The 24488-nt window shown below is 33.9% G+C and overlaps 1 protein-coding gene across 2 annotated transcripts in view; it reads left to right on the top strand.

The window, feature by feature from the left end:
* The first annotated feature begins 30 nt into the window (after positions 1–30).
* Positions 31–24488, top strand: part of Arf51F (ADP-ribosylation factor 6) — a 24930-nt gene continuing 472 nt past the window's right edge. Inside the window, exons 1-7 of one of the 2 annotated variants that reach the window (XM_013321675.1) lie at positions 31–195; positions 5410–5512; positions 21757–21865; positions 22451–22606; positions 23020–23166; positions 23345–23533; positions 24015–24488. The exon at positions 24015–24488 is cut by the window's right edge and continues 472 nt beyond it. In XM_013321675.1, the coding sequence (XP_013177129.1) occupies positions 21784–21865; positions 22451–22606; positions 23020–23166; positions 23345–23487 (528 nt within the window). In that variant the 5' untranslated portion in view covers positions 31–195; positions 5410–5512; positions 21757–21783 and the 3' untranslated portion in view covers positions 23488–23533; positions 24015–24488. The other variant, XM_013321676.1, reaches the window with a different exon arrangement.

Genomic DNA, 24488 nt, shown 5'->3' with positions numbered 1-24488 from the left:
GAAACAACTTCATTTCAGTGATTAGTAATGTTCACACACGTGGCGTGGCGCTAGTGTTCGCAAATGTAACTTCGACTTCGTAACGTAACTTCAAAGTGAAACTGTGATTTGTGAATGTCAATCGTGGATGTGGAATGTTTTGTGTTGTGAGTGAAAAGTGGATGTGGGAATAGCAGAGATTATAGTTGACATGTGGTAAGTTTACGTCTTGTACCTGATTGCTCAATTAATTTTGCGTTTGGATCTAATATTGTACTTGTATATTTTATGAATACACCGACTACTGTTTTGTAAGCGGCTCTTGACGGCCGTTAGCTGACCGCCATCGCCCAAGCCCATTGGCGAACGAAAGGCACCGCCTTTCTTAACGAATAAGACATTAGATCATGTTTTTTTCTTAGTGATTTTCAAGCACACACGTACTTATATATTTTAGTCCGGCGTAATATAAATTACGACCTAACCTTGCAGAAATTTGACCCCCTTATTTAAACAACCAGTTTCCAAGCAACATAAGTAATAATATTGTTGCCGCCTTCCCGCCGATGATTCATGTTTAAATCTATGGTATTGCCGCTGATTCTGAGGAATGATGATGGAATTTTTAATTAATTATTTATTATCACATTGGATGATTTATACTACCTATTTTCATGTTATAATGTATAAGAATTACACATTCGTAGTTTTAAATTTTTGGTTTATAAATGAAAAAGATATTAAAAAGTCTGGAGACATGTAAAACAGTTTCTAAACAACTTAAAAGATGTACCATTGAAGAGATTATTGTAACAATAATTTTACTATTCATAAAATTAAACACAAGAGGTAAATAAAAAATACTAAAATGTCTTTGCATTGTGTGACTGCTGTTAACACAACTTGATTTTATCATATTATTATGCATCATTACCATGTGTTTTGATAGTAGAATTTGGATATTTGCCAAAAAGTTACCATTATAAGAGTTGACAATGATGTTCACATTGTTGGAACCACCAAAGCTGATACACCTCCAGATCTACAAAATTGTATTTATTAATGTCAACTACATACTTAACTGATTGATAAAATTAACAATTGTTTCTGTGTACATTAAAATTTACATATGTTATGTTGTATGTTGTTTTTTCCTGTTTCTTCTAATTTAATTTGCAGTTAATTTTGTGATTTAACATACTACGATTTGAAATGAGTAATGTTCATAATACCAATCAAGTAATAACAAAATAAATGTTGTTTATTGGACCTCACAACAATCATATGATCATTTAGGTTCATTTGTGACATTAAATTCAAGTGCAACTTCACACTAATATCATAAATGTGAATGTTTAGATGGAGACTTGTTTGAAGGTATCTTCAGAATGATCTTGAAGTAATCTGACATACATATAGAACATAGTCTGGAAGAACACATAGGCCACTTATTATGTTTTTTTGTAATTCTGAGCCTTGGGCGACAGCTAGTATTATAATAAATTGCTCAAGTGTGCTCAAGTAATCTGCTACTGTTTAACATCCATTAAAAGATTAAAAACTTGCACAGTACAATGTTTACTAAATGCAAAATGTTTGTCTTTGAACTAAACACAGCTTATGAAACATGGATTTCTGTTCATTTGTTTGTCTTTCTATATTATTTATCATTATGTAAATTTTTAGTAATGCCAATATTTTGTTATTCCACATTTGCTAAATGCTGGAAATATTATAAATATTCATTACTTTCACAATGTTGAAAATTAAACTTCTATTTACTCATACAATTTTGCTCACACTTCATTGATTACATTTTCTTAATGTCGTCTTAATTAGCTGTAATATTATTGATATGTATTTTCATATAAAATAAAACTGTAATATCTTTATATATATAATTCTTCTGTGAGTGTGTATGTCACTGAACTTCTCTCAAACGGCTGAAAGGGGACTGAAAGGGGATCTGGGAATGGTTTAGATCCGCTGGACAATGTTTTTTTGATTAATTTTTTATTTATTAGTAGTTGTTGATTTTGGAATGTTTTACATTGGATCCGACAGACGGCGCTACCATCGCAGTGTCAAATTGTCAGACAATGTCTGTCGGGTCCGCTAGTTTATATTATATAGTTCAAATTAATATATATTTTTTTAATAATCTATTTATAAAGGTCTACGTTACCACACAAATTGATGCATCAAATTAATTATACTGGCTGTGTACTACTCAGTCTGTGGTTTTGTCTAATTGCAAGGGGTCTGGCGTAACGTATCGCGAGATAGTCTCCCCCACAGTCCTTTACAATAAATCCGCCTGTCGTCACTTCTATTTGCATTACATCCATGTTTATGTAAGTTTACATTCAATGAAATTTAGTCATGATCTTTCTATATAAAAGTGTACGTTATTTTTAGTATTTTTTTTATTAATTTGCTAGAAGTAATTTATAGGTCCCTGTATTCAATAATTTACTAATTACGATTTCGGCAAAATTACGAAATTTTTCGATATGTTCTAGCAACTTCTAATCTATTGTCATTTAGGTTATTTCACGTGTCGAAATTTATTAAATGGAATCAATTTATTAGTTTCATTTTATTAAAAGAAATATTGTATTGTTTTACGATTAACGCAAAGACTAAAAAAAAAACACTAGTGATAACAAAAAATTGTTGTCTTATCGGCTCTTTCTTATTTGTTTAACGATAATCATGTTTTTAGGTTACTACATCGTACTAATGTATACGTTTTGTGCTATCACTTAGCAACAGAGAATAATCAGGCCGTACAAGGCCGTGACAGTGTTAGTTTTAATTAACTGTTGTTATAATTGTTTCGTTTTTGTTTTATTAAATGAACGAAGATGTGGGTTTCTGAGACAAGGTCTTCTTTTGAAAAATATTGATATCTCTGTTTTGTCAAAGATAATGACAGGGATAACGATATGCTTTGTAAAGAGATTTTGGGCTCAGAAATCAACTTGTAGTCCACCCTAGTTATCCTTTGCTACGAGACTATTATGAACTTTGTTATCCTAAAATAATTCTTATATGAATTGAGCTTCAATTACAAGAATAATTTATCACGTACTTCATTGAATTTGTTACTTTTTTGGCCAGTATGATAAGCGTCAGTTTATCTGTGTGCCATGAGCCCATGAGCAATATTGTCAGTTTAGGCATGTGCGCACGCGCGTTTCGCTTTGTGATGCATGACAGTGTGTTTGCGGCGGATGGCAACCGAAACGAGATTGCAGGCGCAAGTTATAAGTGATCATGGAAAATATAAACTAAATCTTCATTTTATCTGGGCTATGGGATATGACTAACTTGTATACTAGTCGTTGTCACACAAGTGATGCTCGTTATATCTGAAGCAGACTTAAAATATATATCAACTATCCATAAATAACGCGGTATTAAAATATCGGCGTTAAGATGGACGCAAGAAACGTAAAGCAAACCGTCGTGGAGAAATTAACTTGACCAGGCCCAGGCCCACCTGCGGCTGTAGCGCCTCAGATGATGATCCATTAGTAAGTTTTGCAGATAACAGAACAAATCATTACTATCTGAAATTAATATAAACGCAAAAGCTTGCTGAGAAACGTCAGTTACCAATTATAAAAGCTAATAATTTACAAAGTAATAGATGTTTACAATTTAAAAGAGCACTAGCATTAAACGAAAGATATGCGTAAAATACCCTTTGCATGTCTGTTGACCGATGACCTGGTCAAGGTTGCGGGAGTGCACAGGATGCGGGCGGTACAGGACCGGGCATTATGGCAATCGATGGGGTAGGCCTACGTCCAGCAATGGACAAGTTTAGGCTGAGTATGATGATGATAATAATATCTGTTGGGTTTTGAATTAGTATTCCGCTGTCGCTTATGACTCGAAATATGCCAATTGTGATACATTTATGGTCTTTGTCATACCCACGCATTACGGACGGAAGTTCGTAGTCGTGCGCTCCCGCGTTCCTAGATTACATTCTAACCTATCAATGTGTCACGTGTGATGAATTATTGCGGCATTCGATATATTTTATCATATAACCTGACATTGACCTCTCAACCAGTATTAAAATTATTTGTGACATGTTTGATATCGCACTGTAATTGAATTTAAAGTATAGAGTCGCCTTTAATACCTATTTGGTCGAGGAATTTACATGTTTCTATTCAGATTATGATAATCAAATTATTTATTACTGTCGTCCGTAACTGTCTTTTTTTAATTGTCTGTTTTTTTAATTCCGTCTGCACGGAATTAAAAAAACACTTAATAAGTAGCGTTTTTGTTCTTTCAGACTATGTTCTACAGTTATGCTAAATTTTAGTGAGTTCCGCTGTGCCCTTCTGGAGATACATTTATACAAACATACATTCATCCAAACATTCGCATTTATAGTATTAGTAAGAAGTAATATAGTAAGAAGTATGATCGTAATCATGAAAATCTCATTCCTTCAATAGGGTAATCAATATTTAAAATAATTTATTTTAACTCTTGCAAATTTCAATCTGTGCACGTTAAAAACGGCGTATTTATGTTTTTATTAAATTTTCGTCCCCTTGACGTTGCGCAGTTGAGAGTTTCTGTAGGATGGTAACAGGACCCGGTACGCTTATATAGAATTAATTTTTCAATCCTCAGCCTTCCGGGTCTTTGTAATCATTTTAAACTATATTAGACATTCTAAGGAATTATTAGACAACCAAAAAAGGTAACCGAACAATGTCCACGTATAAAAATATGAACATTTTTACAGTACGATTTTTAAAATTAAGAATATGTCATTGTTCATTTACTCCTTTTTACACAATTACAATGATTTAAGGTCTACCATTTCGTTTATCTACTTAAGGAAAGTACGGACCCCAAGAAACTAATAGAAATTGCATCTTATAAGGCAGGTTCATTCACCGTTTATAGCAAAACAAAAGCCAGTCGATTGTAGCGCTACCGTGTACGTAATAATTCAATAGCCTGGTGTATTGCACCTTAGTGCTTATAAATAAATTGCTTTGTTTCGACATAAAATAGAAAGTGGATATGTTTTACAACACTTGCCTCTATTAGTTTAACTGAATATTTATGGTGAAATAGAGTTCCACCTATAGAATCCTTATACGTAATATCATTGGGAAATTTAAATTACGTTTAGTGTGATCTTTTTTCTTTTGGTTAATTTTACATGGGGCACAAATTATTGTTTTCACATAATGATAGGTTTAAACGAGGTCAGTCCATGGTAGCTCCAAGCCAGGGCTGGGTTGGTTCGAGCTGGTGCGAGGTCGAAAATCACTTTTTTCCACCACTTCATGTCACTACGTCATATTAGTTAGGTATAATATTATTAAATATTATTTTATATTATGACGAAAATAAGCTATAAAATGAACGTATCCATTGTTTCAGGTGTGCGCGTGTCGTTAGATAAGCAACCGTGTACTGCAGGGTTGTCGCGGCGATACAACAACAGTGTGGAATGGTTCCGGTGTGTTGGCTGTGTCTGTTTGATGTGAGTAGCCCTATCGGAGCTTAATGTGATGAAGTGTGGTCGATTTTTAAATTTGGAACGTACTAAATTACCGAAGAGGTTTTATGTTTCCTTGAATTGCTAAAGGCGAAGGTATACGGTAAGGTTTTAAACAGTTTTTTTTAATTTTTGCTTGTGAAACAAAAGTATTATACACTGCCAAGTCTAAAATTTCAGTTAAAATACATATTAATTATGTTGCCAGTTTTTTTTTATCTAAAGTATTTTAGATATTTATATAATTTTCATTCAGATGTCTAAGTATAACTGATCTATAAATACTCGCACGCGGTTATTTTTCTCTCATAGATAAGATATTCTTGTATTTCTATAGTCTGCTGGGCGAGCAGAAAGCGTAACTGCTTATAGCCATGACTTGTGTTCTAAATGTAATGTAGAACTGAACAGTGGTGTTCGTTGATTTAAAAAAAATAGTTTTTATTATATGTGATATAATGATTAACATATTCTTTCTAATTTAAAGATAGACTCATCTGGAATTTTTTTTCCAGATTAATATTATTAAGATACTAGCATAACCTAAAAGAAATCGGCAAGGTGAACTTGTATTATGTGTCCATTGCATAACCTTGACGTAACCGTTTGCATAGATTCTCTAGATGTCTAAGCTGTCTGCTCATTAAGGGCAGGCGTGCAATGATTTTACCGTACATAGAATTAATTGGCGACTTTTTACTCGCGTTAAAATGCAGGTTTATATCTATTTAGCTGGTATATTGCACAAAAAATAGCTTAGTATAAGTAACAAACATCGATTATCCAAATTCATATAAAAACTCCAAAGAACTGCCAAAATTATTTAAAGTTAAAGGCTTTTTTTAACTTATCCACCATAACTCATCTATTTGGGTTGTAAGGGTTAATTAGAAGTTTATAAGAGAAAAATATAAATTCTCTAAATTGTCAAATAAGCTCTTATATTTAGCGTGATAAGGGTCAAAAGGCCTTTTTGTTAGGGCCCACAACACGTTTTTATTAGATGTGAAGGCCACCATCTCAACTAGGGTTGTGTAATAGTTATTGTTAGTAGTAACTTAAGCGATTACTCATAGTTAATCTTCACTAAGGTTTAATTTAGTGACCGCTTAAATCTGAGGGTAGTTAATCTTAGAGTTAAACAGCCTCGCTACTTAACTAACCAGTCTCACGTATGCGTGGGCGCAAGCGAGCCTGTTCGCACTCGAAGCCTTTCAAACATCGTGCATACCGAACACGCCTTTAATCGTGCAAAGCATACAATTATGTTAAAATCCGTAAAATTTTATACATTTAAAAAGTAAAAATTGATAATAAATCGTGTTATTCAGTACGATTATTTTAGTTTTATGATTTGTTGTGAATATATGTACCGTAGTTTAAAATTTGGAATGCGCATTATGCGTGATGTAAGTTAATTCTACAAAAATAATGTCCATTTAATCTATATATTCATGTTGATTAAATTCTATGTTGTTCACACTTAATTGTTGCGCACAAAAACGTTAATTAAGGATTCTCCTAGAGATTATGTTGTAATTTAACTTCATTTCTAATCTATAACAGTGGTAGAGCCCGCTTTAACATCTTCGCACGAATTGGCCCGGCTCGCCCGGTGAAATACCACGACCACACAGAAGACAGGCGTCAAGTGGAAGCAATTCCGCGTTTCGTCTGTTGAGTTTGCGTCCCGGAGGCCTAATTTAGTCCTCTTTCCCTTCCCACCCTTTTTCTTATAAGGAATCACTTCACAAAGTGGCTGTGGACTTTCCGGATTAGAGGATGCATGGGAAGGGAAAATATTTTCTTTCTGTACATCATCTCCTCCGTCGATTTAAGGTAGGCAACGCGTATGCAATTGCGTATGTCTATGGGCAACGCTCGCTCGTTTGCCACCTTATGATATAAAAAAAATCTAAAGAACTAATAGTATTATGACTAAATAAATTCCAGCTTGATATCTTCACGCGTTTGTGAGAAAAAGGGTCTTGACAGACAGACGGACGGACAACAAAGTGATCTTATAAGAGTTCCGGTTTTTTTCTATGAGGTACGGAAAGCTAAAAAATACCATTTTTTGGATGTTGCTAAGTTTAAACCTAGTTGCTAGGATACCCTAGTTTCGGCTTTTATTAACTGAATTCAAAAAGGAGGATGTTATCAATTCGTCTGTATGTTCTTTTTTATGGTAATTAGGCTGTGCTGTTTCGTACTTGTTGATATTATGAAATATTCATCCAACAAGACATATGTTCAGCTAATAGAAATTGGCGGGAAATGTTGAAGCTAGTAAACGTAATAGGAATGTGATCAAATCGACCGTTAAGCCAATTGGTATTCATTGTGTTAACACCGACAGTAGTTGTAGGAGGCGTCTGACACGACATATATATATACACTGACTTCCTGTCGCAAAACATTTATAAAGGGTCTGCCAAATTTTATGCCACGTTGCGCGTTGAATGTGTTTTGGCAGTAAAGGATACCGCCGGCCTTATCCGGTGATGGGCAATGGGTTATTGACCTTTCAGAAGGGCCTATTCAGTAATTTGTATGCACAGAATGTGCTATTCTTGGAAGTTTGAGTCAAATACGTAGAAATTGGAAAGTGGTGGTTCTTTCTTATGAAATAAACATAGTGTCCGATCAATGTATCAAAATGTTTATAGAACGATTGTTTCTACACAACGTTTGGATCACAATGGTAATGTTTGATTTAAGTTTAAAACTGTAAAACTTTCGGATAAATGCAAAAATGGGTAACAACATAAACAATAAACAGAAGATTTTCTTTTAGCTTGTATTAACGAGACAAAGGGTTTCTCTGCTTAAACTCTTTTTTTAATGTATATTGCTTTAAAGTATAGATTGAATATCTTTGTTATCTAATTTTGTCTCGTAGGTTTAATAAAGTTTATCTATGTACGGTACTATTGTTATCTTAACAATAAATTCAGAAGGCGAATCATTACCGTATTCGTGGCGCGACAATAAAAGGGTCTCGGCTCCCACGGCCACAATCCCACCCTGACCCACTTACGATCTATTCTTATAAAGCACTTTGAAAATAGAGAAAGCTCTCACAGATACTTTCTCGCTTTCTCTAGCCGCGAAATTTTTATTAACTCGTATATTTTTATAATAGTCTAAACATTTTTTTCTCTCTGAATGTGTCGCCGACTATAAAACTTCTGACACCAAGATCGAATTGTACCTAAATTTTATATAGTCTGGTTAGTACATATATTGTAAAATGTTGAAATTTAATAAAATACTGAGTCACACTAAGGTTTCTGAACCTTTGTACTTGTTACTACTAAAGTAATTACTATATAATGTCTGTCACCATGCAGATTAGAATTCCATCAACGGTTGTACTTTAAGTTACGGGTCTAACTAGTCTCGTCAGGTCATACGCTTAATGAAGTATCGAGGTGTTGCATGACACAGGCCGGTGACCCGGTGGACCCTTTCAGCCGTGCTATATCGGGATAAGGGATGCCAGTTATTAATATCTCTTAGGGCAAATAAAAGCTAATTCTATTTATTACTTACCCGCCTTTGGAATGGGTTAAGACATGTTTGGCATTTTCTGTGTCATAATATTAATGCTCCTTCAGATTTGCAAAAGAACTAATGCATACTTCCTTATGTTTATGAAAGTAACTTTTGATTAGCATTCGAATCAAAATTATAATTTCTACCGGTTACCTTATAAAGTTTGTAAAGGAAGTTTTCGAAAGTTTGTTTGTACTTGTAAGAGTTTTCGTCTTTGCCAAGGTGAATAATTATGAAATAAGAATAATTTACGTATTTATGTAATATTTGTCTTTCGTAATAAACGTAATGTCGCATAGCGTTCCGCATTGTTTGTGCCATATGGTCAATGGAGTTTAATTGTATTTGACTTTTAAATGTACACCCAATTAAAGTTGTTTGTAGACTACGTAGAGGTTGGTAACTTACTTAGCCATAGTTCGTTCTTAATACCAATAAGAAATTATGAATCAAAAAATATAGAAAATTGAACGATAATTAATAAATGTATTAAAATAAAACAGCCTCATCTTGCATCTTCAGATAATTTATTTTATTCGAAAAATATGAACGAAAAACTATTATGCCATTTCAAAGTTAACCCCGCTAACTTAAATTTTTAACAAAATTTGATAAAACCAAATTCTCAAAGCGAAACTTATCTATCTGACATTTGCTTTTCCGAAGGCAGTATAAACAATATACTATCGCTCCCTTGTGGCGTCTTATATAATTTGGTTATTATAACCAAATTTTTTTATTTGGTCTTTTAAAAATATTTTTAGCTATATTGCCAGTGTATCTCTTGCCTTGTATTTTTTTGGAACATTTATAAAGTAACGCACTATAAAATAGAATAATCGGCAACCCTGATAGTTTGTGCGTGGACTTTCGATGTTTACATCGGCGGAACGAGCTTTCAGGGGACGTGGACAGTAAAGTTTGTTCACCCGCCACCCGCTCGCACGTCGCACGACCAAACTCTGCCACTGTAATAAAATTATTTATACGCTTTGTAGGTAGTCGTCAAGCTATGTTGGTACAATATTTTGGTTATCTTTAAAAGTAGCGTAGATAAACGTGCGGTTAAGGATTCTTTGTCTTATAAGAAGGAGCAAATTAGCATGGTAGAAATGCAAGAAATATTAAAGAGTATGTGAGGATTTTTAGGATAATTATTAACCTATTGTAAATATTGATTTGAAGGTAATTATAGACACAAGGAAAGTTATACGAGAAGAGTCATTTTCTGTGTCTGTCACATCACACGTAAAATATTAATGTTTTTGAACAATGTTATAACTTTAAAAAAAAAAGAAGATAACCTAAAATTGTCATTATATTTTGTAGTGGGTTCACAGTCTAAAGAACGAAACTTTGAACATCTGTTATGCTAAGATTGTTCGCCGAATATTACCATCGTGCAGACAGGAATTAGTTTACGCTATGTTGGTTTTAAAAAAATTGAAACTGGTTTTTACCTAAAATATTTGTCTTGACATAGGCTTGTAGGCACAGGACACAGGTGACCACTTCTATATTTTTATTTATTTAGAGAAATTGCAATAAGGTTTAACTACTTTGGTATGTTATTTCAATTATACATTGCGTGTAAAATGTGACTTTTAAGTGATTTTAAAGTTAACGTTAAAGTTAAATTACGTTAACGACCTTGATAATCGATGACTAAATTAGATAGTAGTTATCTTAGCGATCTCAGTTATGTTTTTATAATGCGGTAATAATTCAAACAGTGAGTCGTAAACAACGGAATTGCTATTTACCTATCGCAAACACTACCTCATTCTTTGCGATGTGTATATACAAACTATGTACTTATTTCGACCTTTAAAGTTTCAACAAAAAACTAGATAATCTTCGATATTTAATCCGTTTATGTTTGCACTGGATAGGAAAATTCAGATTTCTAAAAGTGTTTCAAAGTATGTTTTAATAACCTACGAATATATTTGTTGAAGTCATTATACAAGATTTATTGCGACAATTTGAAAAGCACTATAACGTTTAATGCTCGTCGCTCCTACGACTTAGGGTAGTTAATGTTATTTGGTACGGGCGATAGATTTAATTAAGGCCTAGTGTAGACAGGGAATTCGATTTACTTTAGTCGGGTAACACGATTATATCAGAAGGTTAGGCATTGTTTGTTATTATTTAGAAATTTTGTGCAATCTCAATTTTGTACGGTTACTTTGAAGATACGGTTTTAAAACAAATTAACCTCGCTTTCTCCACAACGAGATGCTTCGCAAGTTATTGACAAAATTCAGAAACTATATTCATTAAAACTTTTCCACAAGGTGATTGTAATGTCTGCTATAAAAACTTTAAGCATCGACTAGACTCCGATACTTAGTTATTTTGTTACGTATACGTAACGTTATCTGTTTGACGAGTCGGCGCTACTTAGCGCATTATGAACAACTAGCTGTCGTACGCGACTTCGTCTTGAAAACTTAATTAGTAGCCTATCTGTTCTTCCAGACTATGTTTTATGTCTAATCCAAATGTCATCTAAATCCTTTCAGCCCTTCTGGAGATAGCTTCAAATAAACATCCATCCTTCTAAATATTCGCATTTATAATATTAGTAAGATTTAATATAATGTTGTTATCAATATAAAGTTCATTCACATGTTTTTTTTTCCTCGTAAAAAGGGCAGAACATGTCATGAATCAATGCGAAAGCTACCGCTAGTTCTAAAGTCACTTCCAGAATTTTATTTTGGAGAAAATATTACAAAACTAAATTTTTAAATTAAAACTTTACCAAACAAATATGAGCACAGAAGTTGCGGTTTATGTATTATGTAACAATATATTCTTGAATAAAACCACATCTCTGAAGGTACGCAAACTTGAAAGGTTTTCTCTTACCAATAAATTGCAACGAGCAATTGGGATAACATTTGTGGGGGTCGGGAAACCATAAAAGTCGCGAAGGCAATAACAATATTAATGCTCACGTAGCGACAAAGTGCGATACTTCGGGGTAGTCGTCGGTCGACAGTCACGGGATCAATACTGACTGAATGAGACGATTGTGTATAGACCAAAATATTTATGAGGCAAAGACTTAAATAAGATAAATAAGTGCTTGTCGCAAAGTTAAGAAAAATATTTTTAATAGTTTTTAGATAGTTTAAAAAAATCTATTTATCCATGTTTTGAATGTCTTTTTACATATTATATCCATTCGGTACGAATGTAATATAGAAACGGTACTATTCATTCTTACTTTAGGTTTTTCTTATATCTGTATTAGTTATGTCGAGTCTGATTATCTGTTTGGTGTCATTAAAAATTTAAGCACGTAAACGGTGAAAGTTTTGGATGTAGTCATTTTATCACTGCCTACAAGTCTATCGACTATAAAACAAACTGGGGAATATCAAAGCGGATTCGCTCGATGCAATCTTGCTCGTTACGCGAGCGGCGTCGTAAAACATCGACGTTACCATGGTAACGTAACAACGTCTACACAATCCACCCTCCGATATTATCCGGCGTACTGATGTTATATCAGCCATTTGCCCTTTGCCATATTGTGAAAGTTCAAGGTGAGAAATAATTAACATTAGCCTTAAAATGTGTAGTTAACTTATTCGATTAATCATATTATTTACTTTATGGTTGATTTGTCTTTTACATTTTAGTAACACAAAAAATCTGTCAGTACGGCAAAAAGCGTGGGAAGTTTTGAGTCGGGAAGTAAATGACATTTTTATTACGAACATAAATGTGAGGATCACTGGAGTTGTTTGCAACTGGCAGAGAAAAATTTGCAGGCGAACTAGAGTCGCCTGTCAATAGAATTACTTGACCTATTTCTAAAAGTGTTTTTGAATTATAATAAAAATACATCGCAATAGCTTTCTGATTTTAATTTAAATTTAACGAAATAAAATATACAGACGAATTGAGTACCTTCTCCTTTTAAAGCAGTCAAAAATTGGTTTAGTTTAATCAAGTAGACACAGTCTGAACAAAACAGCCAGAATTTGAAATTTTTCATTTCTTTTATTTGCCTTAATTGAATTTACCTTATTCAAGAATTACCTAATTATTATCTCACTGCAGTCGAGAAGACTAGGTACTTCCAAATAAAGCAATTAAAATCATATTCCTCTTACAGCCAAATATAGGAATCAACGCACCGATGCAAGTAAATTAAAAATAGAAAAAGTATTTTTATATATCATTGTAGAATCTTATCTTGCCCATGTTGTTATAACCAGTAATCGAAACCAAGGCCACCGTTATTTTAGTAAATTTGTCAGTTTTATGTACAATTTCACGACAATTTTATGTAGGTTAATAGTCACCACATGTTACGTTTGCACGACGCGGTTAGGGTAGCCGGTTTGCGGTTGCCGCGTACGTTAGATACGAGACTTGGCACGATATTCTATTCGTTCGTATATTCTGAATGTCTTACCGCTTATCTGATAATGAATGTCATAAATTCATACATTATAAGGTTATTAACAGATACGAAGGTCTATTGTGTTTCAACAATCCTAACAAAGTGATACGATATGTAAATTTGTGTTCTAATCAAAATGGAAATTTTTTATAATACTAATTATTTTTATTGCCTTTATCCAGATCTTGGCCAAATTAAAAAAAATTACATGTGCAAAAAATAATCGATTGAATCTACTCATCATATTAAAAGTTTTGTTACGCTACTGGTGTTAATCATATTTTGATAAAAAAATCATCTTTGATTTAATTAATGTAATGAAATTTATATTCTTTCGTAAACGAAACAAAGCTATGGTATTTAAATGAAAGGGAAAAAATCCACGAAATTTCAACATGTCTGCTATTAACCATAAGCCATAACAAGTGATTACCAGAATGAGCACTATCACGTACTCTTTGAATGAACGTCTGGATTCTCGGCGTATCGTTGCCGAGCCATTGTTGTCAGACATTCTATACACATTAGAATGGACAGACAGTGCGCTCCTCGCTCGAGTACGGGGCCTCGTGAATTTTAAACCTTTGCTTTATTTTTGACTGCTGCGCGGCTGCCGTCTGCCTTAAATATCGACCAAAAGTCGTATACCACTTTATCATTGGCTAAATTATTTTTACTAATTTAATTGATATAATTTTGTCTGTTACAAATAATTATATTAATAGGACCATTATAATTCGTCTAATTATAGGCAATCGCTTTGAGGTGACTATGACGCCCTAGGAATTTGACTTTGGTACATATATTGTGTTACGCAAAATATTCTTAAATTGTTCATGTGTGTATTACTCGTGTCTTTATAGCTCTACTTTTTATACATGGAAGAGTTGCCTTTTAATTACACTATTTGAACATCTACAGGTCTGTTAATCTTTCGATGTCAGGGAATTCAAAGACCATACACATTTGCACCATACATTGGTGCAATAAATTGCTAGTTATAACTCGATTCACTATCATTTGTCTTAGTTTACGTTTCTACACTTTCTCGACTTTCGCGGCGCATACGCAATGATAATTTTACTGTAATTAAATGACATGTTCGATTTCTAAGAAAGATGCTAAATGCTTTTATTTTAAACCTAAAATTAAATGTTCAAAGTTGGGGAAAAATAATTTATTTTAGAATCTGAAATCTGTTTAGACAAGTCAAATTGATATTTTTTCTAGTCTTGCGAAAATTGCATAGCGTTAAAAATCGTAGTAAAAAGAATTTATTGGAAACCGTTAACGTAAACCGTGGCAGCGAGAACGAGTTTATCTTTCCTCGCTAACCTAATGAACAACTGTGTCGGTGGACAGATTACAAATCTGGAATGTTTACTTTGATACCTGTTATAAACAAAATTTGTACTGTAGCGTTCTGAATTAAGTATTATTAACACTTAAAGAACCTAATATTTTTTTTATAAAATTTGGGACAAACGGGCAGCGGGGACACCGTGGTGTGCAACAACGCCCATGAAGATCTGCATACCATAGGAACCGCAGATACGTTGGCAACCTTTGAGAACATGATACGGTGGTAATGAATTGTAACTCATTTTATCTATGAACTGACTCGTAATAAGACTGTACCGATGCAATAAACTAACAAGGTAGTTGGTAATTTCATTAAGCCTAACTCGATACAAAGTTAACAAAAATATCGATGACCTCACATTAGACGGAAAGGTCACTCACCGCCCTGTTCTAGTGATTAGGGACGTTAAAGTTTTGGAACGAGGTCATCCCAAGGATATTGTATAATTTTAACAGGCAGTAAACTTATAATATCTTACTTCTTACTAATATTATCATACAAGTGTATATTATGGAAGGATGGATGGATTGATATTTGTTAGAAGGCATCTCCGGAATGGCTCAACGGATTTTGATGAAAGTTGGCACAGAGGTAGGACATAGAGGATACTTATTAAAGTTTTTTTTAATTCGATAGGTTATTTCTTTATTTTATTTATTGCAAAATGAAACTCATTTAACTAGTTCATTCAAGTTTTATCTTAAAACTAATTAGTGAAATGCTAACCCTGCTATCCCATTAAGCTTAACTTGAATAGTAAAAGTTATGCGGTGTACTTTATTGGCAAACGACCAATACTTCTCTCGCGTTGATATAACTCTTACGTTGATATTACTTTGCCAAAAGTAAGTTTGTTTCTTCTTTTAGTTTGCGATTTTCGACCACGAATTTTACTAGATGCATTGATGTTATTTAGAATGTATCTCCAAAATGTCTCCATGGATTTCAGTGAAATTTGGCACAGGTGTAAAACGTAGTTTGGAAAAACACATAGGCTACTTATTAAGTTTTTTAATTCCGCCCGGACAGAGTCGCGGGTGACAGCTAGTATGTTAATAATTAAGATTACATTAACTAACTCTTTCCATTTGAAAGTATTTTGTTCAATCAGTTGACTATCATGACTTGCCTATTACGGATTATTTTTGTTTTCCTGGCTGGTAGCAGGGAGATTAAACTGGCAGTCTCCCCACTAGCTCACTGGAGCGGAGCCAATTATGTTGCCGGTGTACCTCGCCTATTGATCTCTGAACGTAACGAATATCGCACAGATTATTTTTTATTGCAATTGTAAAAAGCTTTTGTTTGTTAGAGCACACTTGGAACACTTGCGCGAATAAGTTAAGAATACGATCGATACTACGACGGATTCAAATTTTAATTATCAAGTGAGATATGGTGCAAATAAATTGGAGAGTCAATAACATGAGAAGAGGCAAGATACGATAAATATTTTTAAAAACACTCTAACTCAATACAAACTCACATAACTTCGTAGGTACTTTGTTCATTCATCAATTCTGCTTGATACAATTTATTGCGAAGAGAGGTAATTTATAGTTTTATCTTCCATTTGAAATTGCCCCGGGAAGGGAAATGGTGCGGAAATGGTTAACGCCCCAAGCATTGACCCGACGGAAATAGAAGAGGGGGCGAATGTAACCATACCGCACATGTATTTTGTGTTTCGTATCTGTCCACGGAGTTTACGATGTTTGTACACGCTTAACGGATGTCGTTACGTGATGACTATGTACCCTGTGACGTCATATATCATGTAATTGTTAGTTACAATCAAATTTATGTAGCTCAGATGTTAAGCAGATCGTTCATAACATGTGTTCAACGTATGTTTTGTCTTGTGGTAGATATGTTATTTTTGTAGTTTTATTACATTAATCTGATTAAATTATATTTAATAAAGAGGAAACAAAGACAAAGTATAGTAACAAAGAACAAAATATTGATTTGTATGGAAACTTATTTAACATTACAAGTTGCTTTGTATGATCAAGTTTGTTGAAAATTAGATACCTGTAGTATATAAGGCAATAAAAGTGTTGCTTGTTGAATTAATAACTTGCTTTTATTCTTTTACAAAGCTTCGCCCACTCGTTGCTTGTTAGATTTGAACAAGATCCTGGTTAATTCCTGGCGTAGAAACGTGAAATGACATATAACCTTTTTTTACATTGGATAAAGAAAAGTACTTTTATCTTAACGGATATTTCCTATTAAAAAATCTTGCCAAGTGAAATGGATCTCCAATTGAGCGTATCAAAGAAAGCGACACATTTTAAACTACCATTGCTTTATACATTATTCGATTCGCATAGTTCAGAACAGGGAGACGGCGACGGCAAGCACCGACCCAATTTCGTGCTTCGACTTACCCTCCTTACAAGTTTACGCCGTTGCATACCTTTAAATATTCAATAATATCGACCAAGCGGATTGGTATGTGAAAAGCGAAACGGCTTTTACTGTTTTTATGTCTTCCCTAAAATCCTTAAGGACGATTGCATTATTAAAGTTCATATGAGAGTCACTGTATTCGTTAAAAGTGTAATACTCATAGTTTTTTTATAATGGCGTACTAAAAGTACATGTCATAACGATTCAGTTTCTGGCAAAGAAATTTGGCTGAATAAAAGACACCGTCCTCGTTTTTTTATATCAGTCCGCAATAGAAGCAACTCTCTTTTAAAAAAAATAATACGACCTAATATTTCTATATTAAAGGTAGGAGGTATATTGCAGAGTTCAATGTATCAATTGGTGCAATCAATTGCTTAAATCAGGATCAATTATTGACAGAATAGTATTACGTGATCTTTGATTGTCAGTATTTTAGTGAGTTTTGTAATCTTTTGTATATTCTGGTTTTAATATTCGTATATTTTTAACTTGTACGTGGTGAATTAAATACGAAACAACTCATAGAAAGTGAATTTTCAACTTCCATTTCCAGTTTTATGGTGTATTGTTTGATTGAATTGTTAGATCTTCAACTGTCTCGGTCGATATTTAGCGTTATGTAACTTACTTCTTATGTTTACAATTACATAAAATTTCCACTAAACTGTGTGATATGCTTCAGATCTTACCAGAAATCATATCTACGTAAAAAAATAATAAATTGCACGAAAAATTCTTATCGAAAAGTTTTGGCTATATAACTGTTTGTTTCTACGACATAAATTTTCTGACAAATAGCCACCGATAACTTCACGACCTGTATAGAAATCTAGGTCTGCAAGTTATACTGGTCCTGTGTTTCATATGATATGAAATAAACAAGTATTCCAATGACGAACATTTACAGAATAATGTAAGATAAACTCTCTAAAGATGGAAGGATTTGTTTGAGTTTGGAAAGTGGTTTGCTAATCTGTCATGTTCCATAAAACTTAAAGTGTGTTCACTTAGTTCCGGTTATTCTTGTCTTTGGTGTCTTGATAATGCGTGATTATGAAAATATAAAAATTTTCTCAATTTTATGCCGTTGGGAATACAGGGATGATTCAAATTAGCAATGCATTTTTCTTTTTTTCTTGTACAAGAATCGTATCCTAGATCTGAGCGCGACGTCTGGATAGTCTACTAAACTATGTGATTATTTACATTATCTCTGTTCGTTTATGATAAGATCGGGTTTTGTAATGAGTGCTGTTTTCTCACTTGTGTTTATTTATACAATTCTCATTCTCACTTTCATTAAAATTTAAATATTTCTCACGGCTATACGATTTCTCTGAAACTTTAGCATTCAATGCACATCTTGATAGACTTGTTATTGTTGTTTTAAATTTTAATGTCGCGTACACATTTGTAGAATAGATATGTTAAGCATTTTAATTACTACGTACAACGAATGAACCGAAATGTGTCATAAATAATTAAATGTCTATGGTTTATGTAAATTTGCGTATGTACCCAAAGACTAAACGTTTTTATCATTATGAAACGATAATATTCATGCCATTTTTCTATGAAGGGTCCGCCCGCAGTCCCTTCCTTCCACCAATATGCGTACATCATTCGCACAGTCTAAGGATACTTTCTTAGTCTTCTCCCTTTGTGACTATTCACATTTAATCTCATTACGCGACGATGAGATAATGATTGTTAAGCGTTCACGTGACACTAACTACCTATTGCTGTATCATAATACTGTGTTGCTAAGAATTTTAAATACGAAGAAAATTACAACGTCTCTTGGCGCGAATACTTGGCATGTAATGTGTATGTGGCTGATCTACATCGATGTAGAACTAACAGCTGCAAAAAGTAATTATTCAGAATGTAATCGATTGTTGACTGATTGTTTTTAATATCAGATATCTATGTTATCTGTTATTTGTACTTACCGACGGCATTTTATTATTCTGGATTAATTTTAATTTATTTAAACGATGAAATACGACCTAGGGTCCTACAAGAAGCGAGCATACCATCTCCTTGAAGGCCGGCAATGCATCTGCAGTTCCTCTGGTGTTGTGGATGTCCATGGGTATCATAGGGTTACGTGAACACCTCGGTGTTCCCGCTGCTCGTTTGCCTCCTTCTCTTATAAGAGAAATGCGTAACTTTTTATGAAAGGATGTTTTGTCATTCAAGTAGTATACGAATTAATAGAGCTTGAGGTGTAAATAATTAGAAAACGCAAGTGGTTTTGTTGGGCAAAAGAAAAATTCACAGTAAGGGCCCTTGTGTTATCTATATTTAGCTGGGAGCTGAATCTAGGGCGGCGGCACACTTGTACGTGGAGATTGCGGATTGCAGAGATGATATCTAAACGCTACTATTTAAATTATGCTAGTTATGTAACATCATATTGAAGTCATAGGCTTAATTAAAAGATAATTCAGTTTATTGTTTTAGATCTAAAGATATGGCAACTTTACCCATCGAGTTGGTCATGTTGTAGTTTAGACAAAATTGTAACGCTAGTTTTGACGCCGAAATAACTTAAATATTATAATGAGACTGTTTAGTGCCGGTTTTATTATTAATCTAATTCAATGAATGATTTTTATATTTTTTTAGGTTTCGTATTAATGTACTTTAGTGTTCATTGTTAATTATTTATAAAAAATAAACTTTACGATATATGTAGGTCAATAAATATCGATCTAAATGTAAGCCGATTTACCGGATAAAGTACACGCTACGGAATATCACTTTACTTCACGACAGTTAATATTGAACATCCGTTATTTATTCCAAATTGATTATTACGTACTCATAAAATTATCGCAGTGGCTAAAGGTTATTTTGTAAACAATTGTTCCTGATAAGTCTGACGTTAATAATTGATTTTGCGTGTCAAAATGTTAGAATATTGTGTAATTATAATGGCTTACTTTTAAGGGAACATACCCATACTACGTGACCTAGATTTTTGTTTTTTCGACCCCTCCCACTCCTCGGTGACCACACGTAGTACATGCCAAGACCCCCCCCCCCTTAGTTTTTACGTAGTAATTCATAATTATGATTTTTTATTATTTCACAGGTAAAAAATTTAAAAGAAATAATTTGGCTCATACTCTTCTTTATAGCATAAGACTGCATGCATTCTAAAATTACTTGTGAATTATGTATTATGAAAAAAACAATTAACGATCACGTGACTAAAGTTAGAGCCCCACCCCCCCCGCTCCTGCGACTAACCGTAGTATTTTAAAGACTCCGCTCAACCCCTTAAACGGGTCACGTAGTATGGGTACGTTCCCTAAGATAGCCTTTTCCTTTAAAAATATAACATTTAAGAATGTTCCAGATGTGTACAGACATAAATGTTGAAAGCTTCAAATGTTTTATACAAATTCTATGTTATTGTTCTTAACATAATAGTATTTAAAGTACGTATTCTTTAACACTTTGACCTATATTTAAGTACAAAAGAGCACGTAACTCACCGCTGCTGGTGTTCATTTTATGTAAAACATTAAAAAGTCAAAGTTCAAGTTTTATTTTCTCCAGTCAAGTGTTATCTTGTGACTTAATATTTAAGCAACTTCATGTTACGTAATTCTCTCTAAGAGTTTATTTGAAGGAAAATTTTGTGGAAAAATTACGATACTTTTCCAGACAGTTAGTTGAAAAGTATATTATTTTTAATATCCAATTTTATAAATAAAAGTCATGCTAATATTTTAAATGCGAATGTTTAGATGGATGGATGTTTGAAGGCATCTCCAGAAGGGCTGAACGAATCTTACTGAAATTTACGTAGATGTAGAATACAGTCTAGAAGAACACATAGGCTACTTAATTACGTTTTTTTTTTATTGTCGCGGACGGAGTCGTGGGCGACAGTTTCTAAGATATAAATGCTGAATGTTGATTTGGCATCTAACGCTGTATAAAATTGTACCGAGAATTTTAATGTAAATTCATGTGATTTAACTTTTAAATAAGTTTCAACGAACGTTCGAAAGTATATTCCCATTTCTGTTGGGTTTGTTAGAGCCAAATTAGAAAGTTTCGCGGCTGCTGGAACATGTATCTCGAAAGTGGATGAACCCGCTGAGATACGATATCCGACTCGAAGGGACCAACTTTAATTACAATCGATTGCTGTTTGATTCCAACTTTTACTATCGACCTATTTAATTTCTACGAATTTGTCCAAGATTATAGAATACTTCTAATCACTGTCTTTTGGCACATCTCTCTCGGTTGTTTTTCCTAACTGCGCTTTTATAAGAGTTTCAAATATCGTTTTTATTATATAACTCTCGCCCATAACTTCTTGGTTTGATGCAAAGAGTTCATATGGTTCATTTGATGTCATGTAAATTCAATCTCAAGGAAATCCAAACAAATAATAAATATGATATGTGTTCCTAATTTGAAATGTTTTGTTCTTTCCAGTTGAGAGGTTGAGGCGAGCTCAGCACGATGGGGAAACTTCTATCGAAAATCTTTGGCAACAAGGAGATGAGGATATTGATGCTGGGACTCGATGCCGCTGGAAAGACTAGTATCCTTTAAGAAATTAATCTTATATTAAAGTTGCATCGAACTTCTTACTAATATTATTAATGCAAAAGTTTCCATGGATGGATGTTATAACGTACTTCCAAAACGGCATAATGGATCTCGACGAAAATTTGACACAGATATAAATGGAAAAACGCATGGTCTACTTACTAAGTTTTTTATTTTAATTCCGCATGAAAAAAATCGCGGGTTAAAGCAAGTATTACCAATACCCAATAAAGATAATTTAAAATCTTTCTCACTTAAGGTAATTCGTATTTCGCTAAGCTTTCTAAAACGTATATTTTTTCAGTATAATTTTGCAATGCTTGTTGTTTTGAACATTTTTTACTTTCGTTTCTGTTTGTTCTATAATTTTATTTATGTAGAGTTTGATGCGGATCAGAAATTTATAAACGCCAATTGAATTTATTCTTTTAAAGTGGATAATATTTCAATTTCTCTTTTCACTATTTTTCCATCCTGGCCATCGTAGTTGCCCTAAGGTTATGGTGTGGTTTATTTATTAAAATAAAGTAATTCAACATTTTATCGCTATAATTTTCATAACATCGTCTCGTCTCAGCTATTTTATATAAGTTAAAATTAGGTCAGTCAGTCACAACGATACCGACGGTCGGTTTCAATGTCGAAACCGTCACGTACAAGAACGTCAAATTTAACGTATGGGACGTCGGGGGGCAGGACAAGATTCGACCGCTATGGAGGCATTATTATACAGGTAAGATTTTTTTTATTACAAACATGGAACCGATGAGAGATTGTACGCTCTCTTGTGACAATTCTTTTAGAACAACGACCTTACGCGTCGTCTGTGGGAAGTTAATGTTTTTGGCGGATATGTCGGTGATATTATGTCTCTTCTAATAAAGGATTGAATAATGAATCATAAGGTGACAACAATTGACCATAGATATACGCAATTTCAGATACTTTGCCTACCTTTAATATAATAAAATTAGGCCTCCAGGACGCACACTCATCAGACGAAACGTAGATTGCTTTCAAGCCAAGCCAATTGATGTTCAAGCCGGCTCTACCACTATTAAATTTCCGTATTCTCCATATGACGGATGAGAGGGAGCTTATTGGTGTAAAACAGTTCGAAGTATGATGATGTGTGTATGTTTTCAGGTACGCAAGGCTTAATATTCGTGGTGGACTGCGCGGACCGCGATCGCATAGACGAGGCGCGTCAGGAGTTGCATCGTATCATCAACGATCGCGAGATGCGAGACGCTATCATACTCATCTTCGCCAACAAGCAGGACTTGCCAGATGGTAATATTCAACTAGTTTCTATTAAGTATTTTCTTTATTATAATTATTATTTCAACAAACTTTGAAGTGGATAATTGTAAGTGTTTAAAAGATTAACCAAATGAAAAAAAAAACAATATGAGGGATGAAATTATGTGTGAGAACATTGATATTAAAAGTCGTATGTTATAATTTTCAGCGATGAAACCTCACGAGATACAAGAGAAGCTGGGCCTGACGCGGATCCGCGACCGCAACTGGTACGTGCAGCCGTCGTGTGCGACCTCCGGCGACGGCCTGTACGAGGGCCTCACCTGGCTCACCAGCAACCACAAGTTATGAGCTGCGGAGTAGGCGGCCAAGGGACGCCGCCACTAGCCCTGACACGGTACACATACCATTGCCCTTGAAAATAACATAAATTATGTTCTATCCTCTCCTTTCTCCATTCTCTCCTCTCACATTAAGAGTTCGTAGACATTAACAACTACGCGAATTACCTACTTAACCGGTTCAATACCAGAATTCAGACGTCCAATGGAAGTAATTCCGCGTTTTGTCTTGTTGGCATGTTTTTTATATGTGAGCAAGCGGCTACTTGATTTCGTCGAAATGGCGAAGCGACCATTGTCCATAGACATCGCAATCGCTGTTGTCTTTAATCGACGGAGGAGGGGAAGCCCGGAAAGATGATATGCCAGACGTTACTTCTTTTTCTCTTTATACTTACTTCCCATAGAAATAATAGGATACAGACAGACATAGATGATTACGACTAAATATTCCATGTCCCTTTGATGTTTTTTGATCCTGTTTTGTTTGTTATGATGTTTTGCGTGTACTTATATATTTTGTGTGTTTACTTTCAGATGAGGATGCCATTTAATTTAAGTAAGCTGCGCCCATGCCGTCGGATAGAAACCTCGTGAACCAGTGCCGATGTATTGGACATTGACTATCGTATGTATGTATGTATGTATTGCCGCTGTGTGTGTGGACTGTGACAGTGCGCCGCGGGACTCTGCTAATCTTAGTTAGAAACAAAAAAAAAACAAAGTGAACATTTACGTCACACTAAACGAAAATCTATTCCATTATTTAATTAAAATATTAGAGGTTTGTTGTAACGAAATATTTTGATTATTATTTTTTTATTTTTTATTTAAAAAAGCAATTAATTACGTATAGTAAACAATTTTTTATTATTAAAATATTATTAAAATTAATTTAATGTTTACCTCCTTTTTGTATAGTAAGGGAACATACTCATACTACGTGAGCTATTTTTTTTAGTTTTTTCGACCCCTCCCTCCCCTCGGTGGCCACTCGTAATACATGCCAAG

Source organism: Papilio xuthus, unplaced genomic scaffold (assembly GCF_000836235.2).
Source record: "Papilio xuthus unplaced genomic scaffold, Pxut_1.1 DF825946.1, whole genome shotgun sequence".
Taxonomy (NCBI): domain Eukaryota; kingdom Metazoa; phylum Arthropoda; class Insecta; order Lepidoptera; family Papilionidae; genus Papilio; species Papilio xuthus.
This window is presented reverse-complemented; position numbering and strand designations above follow the sequence as displayed.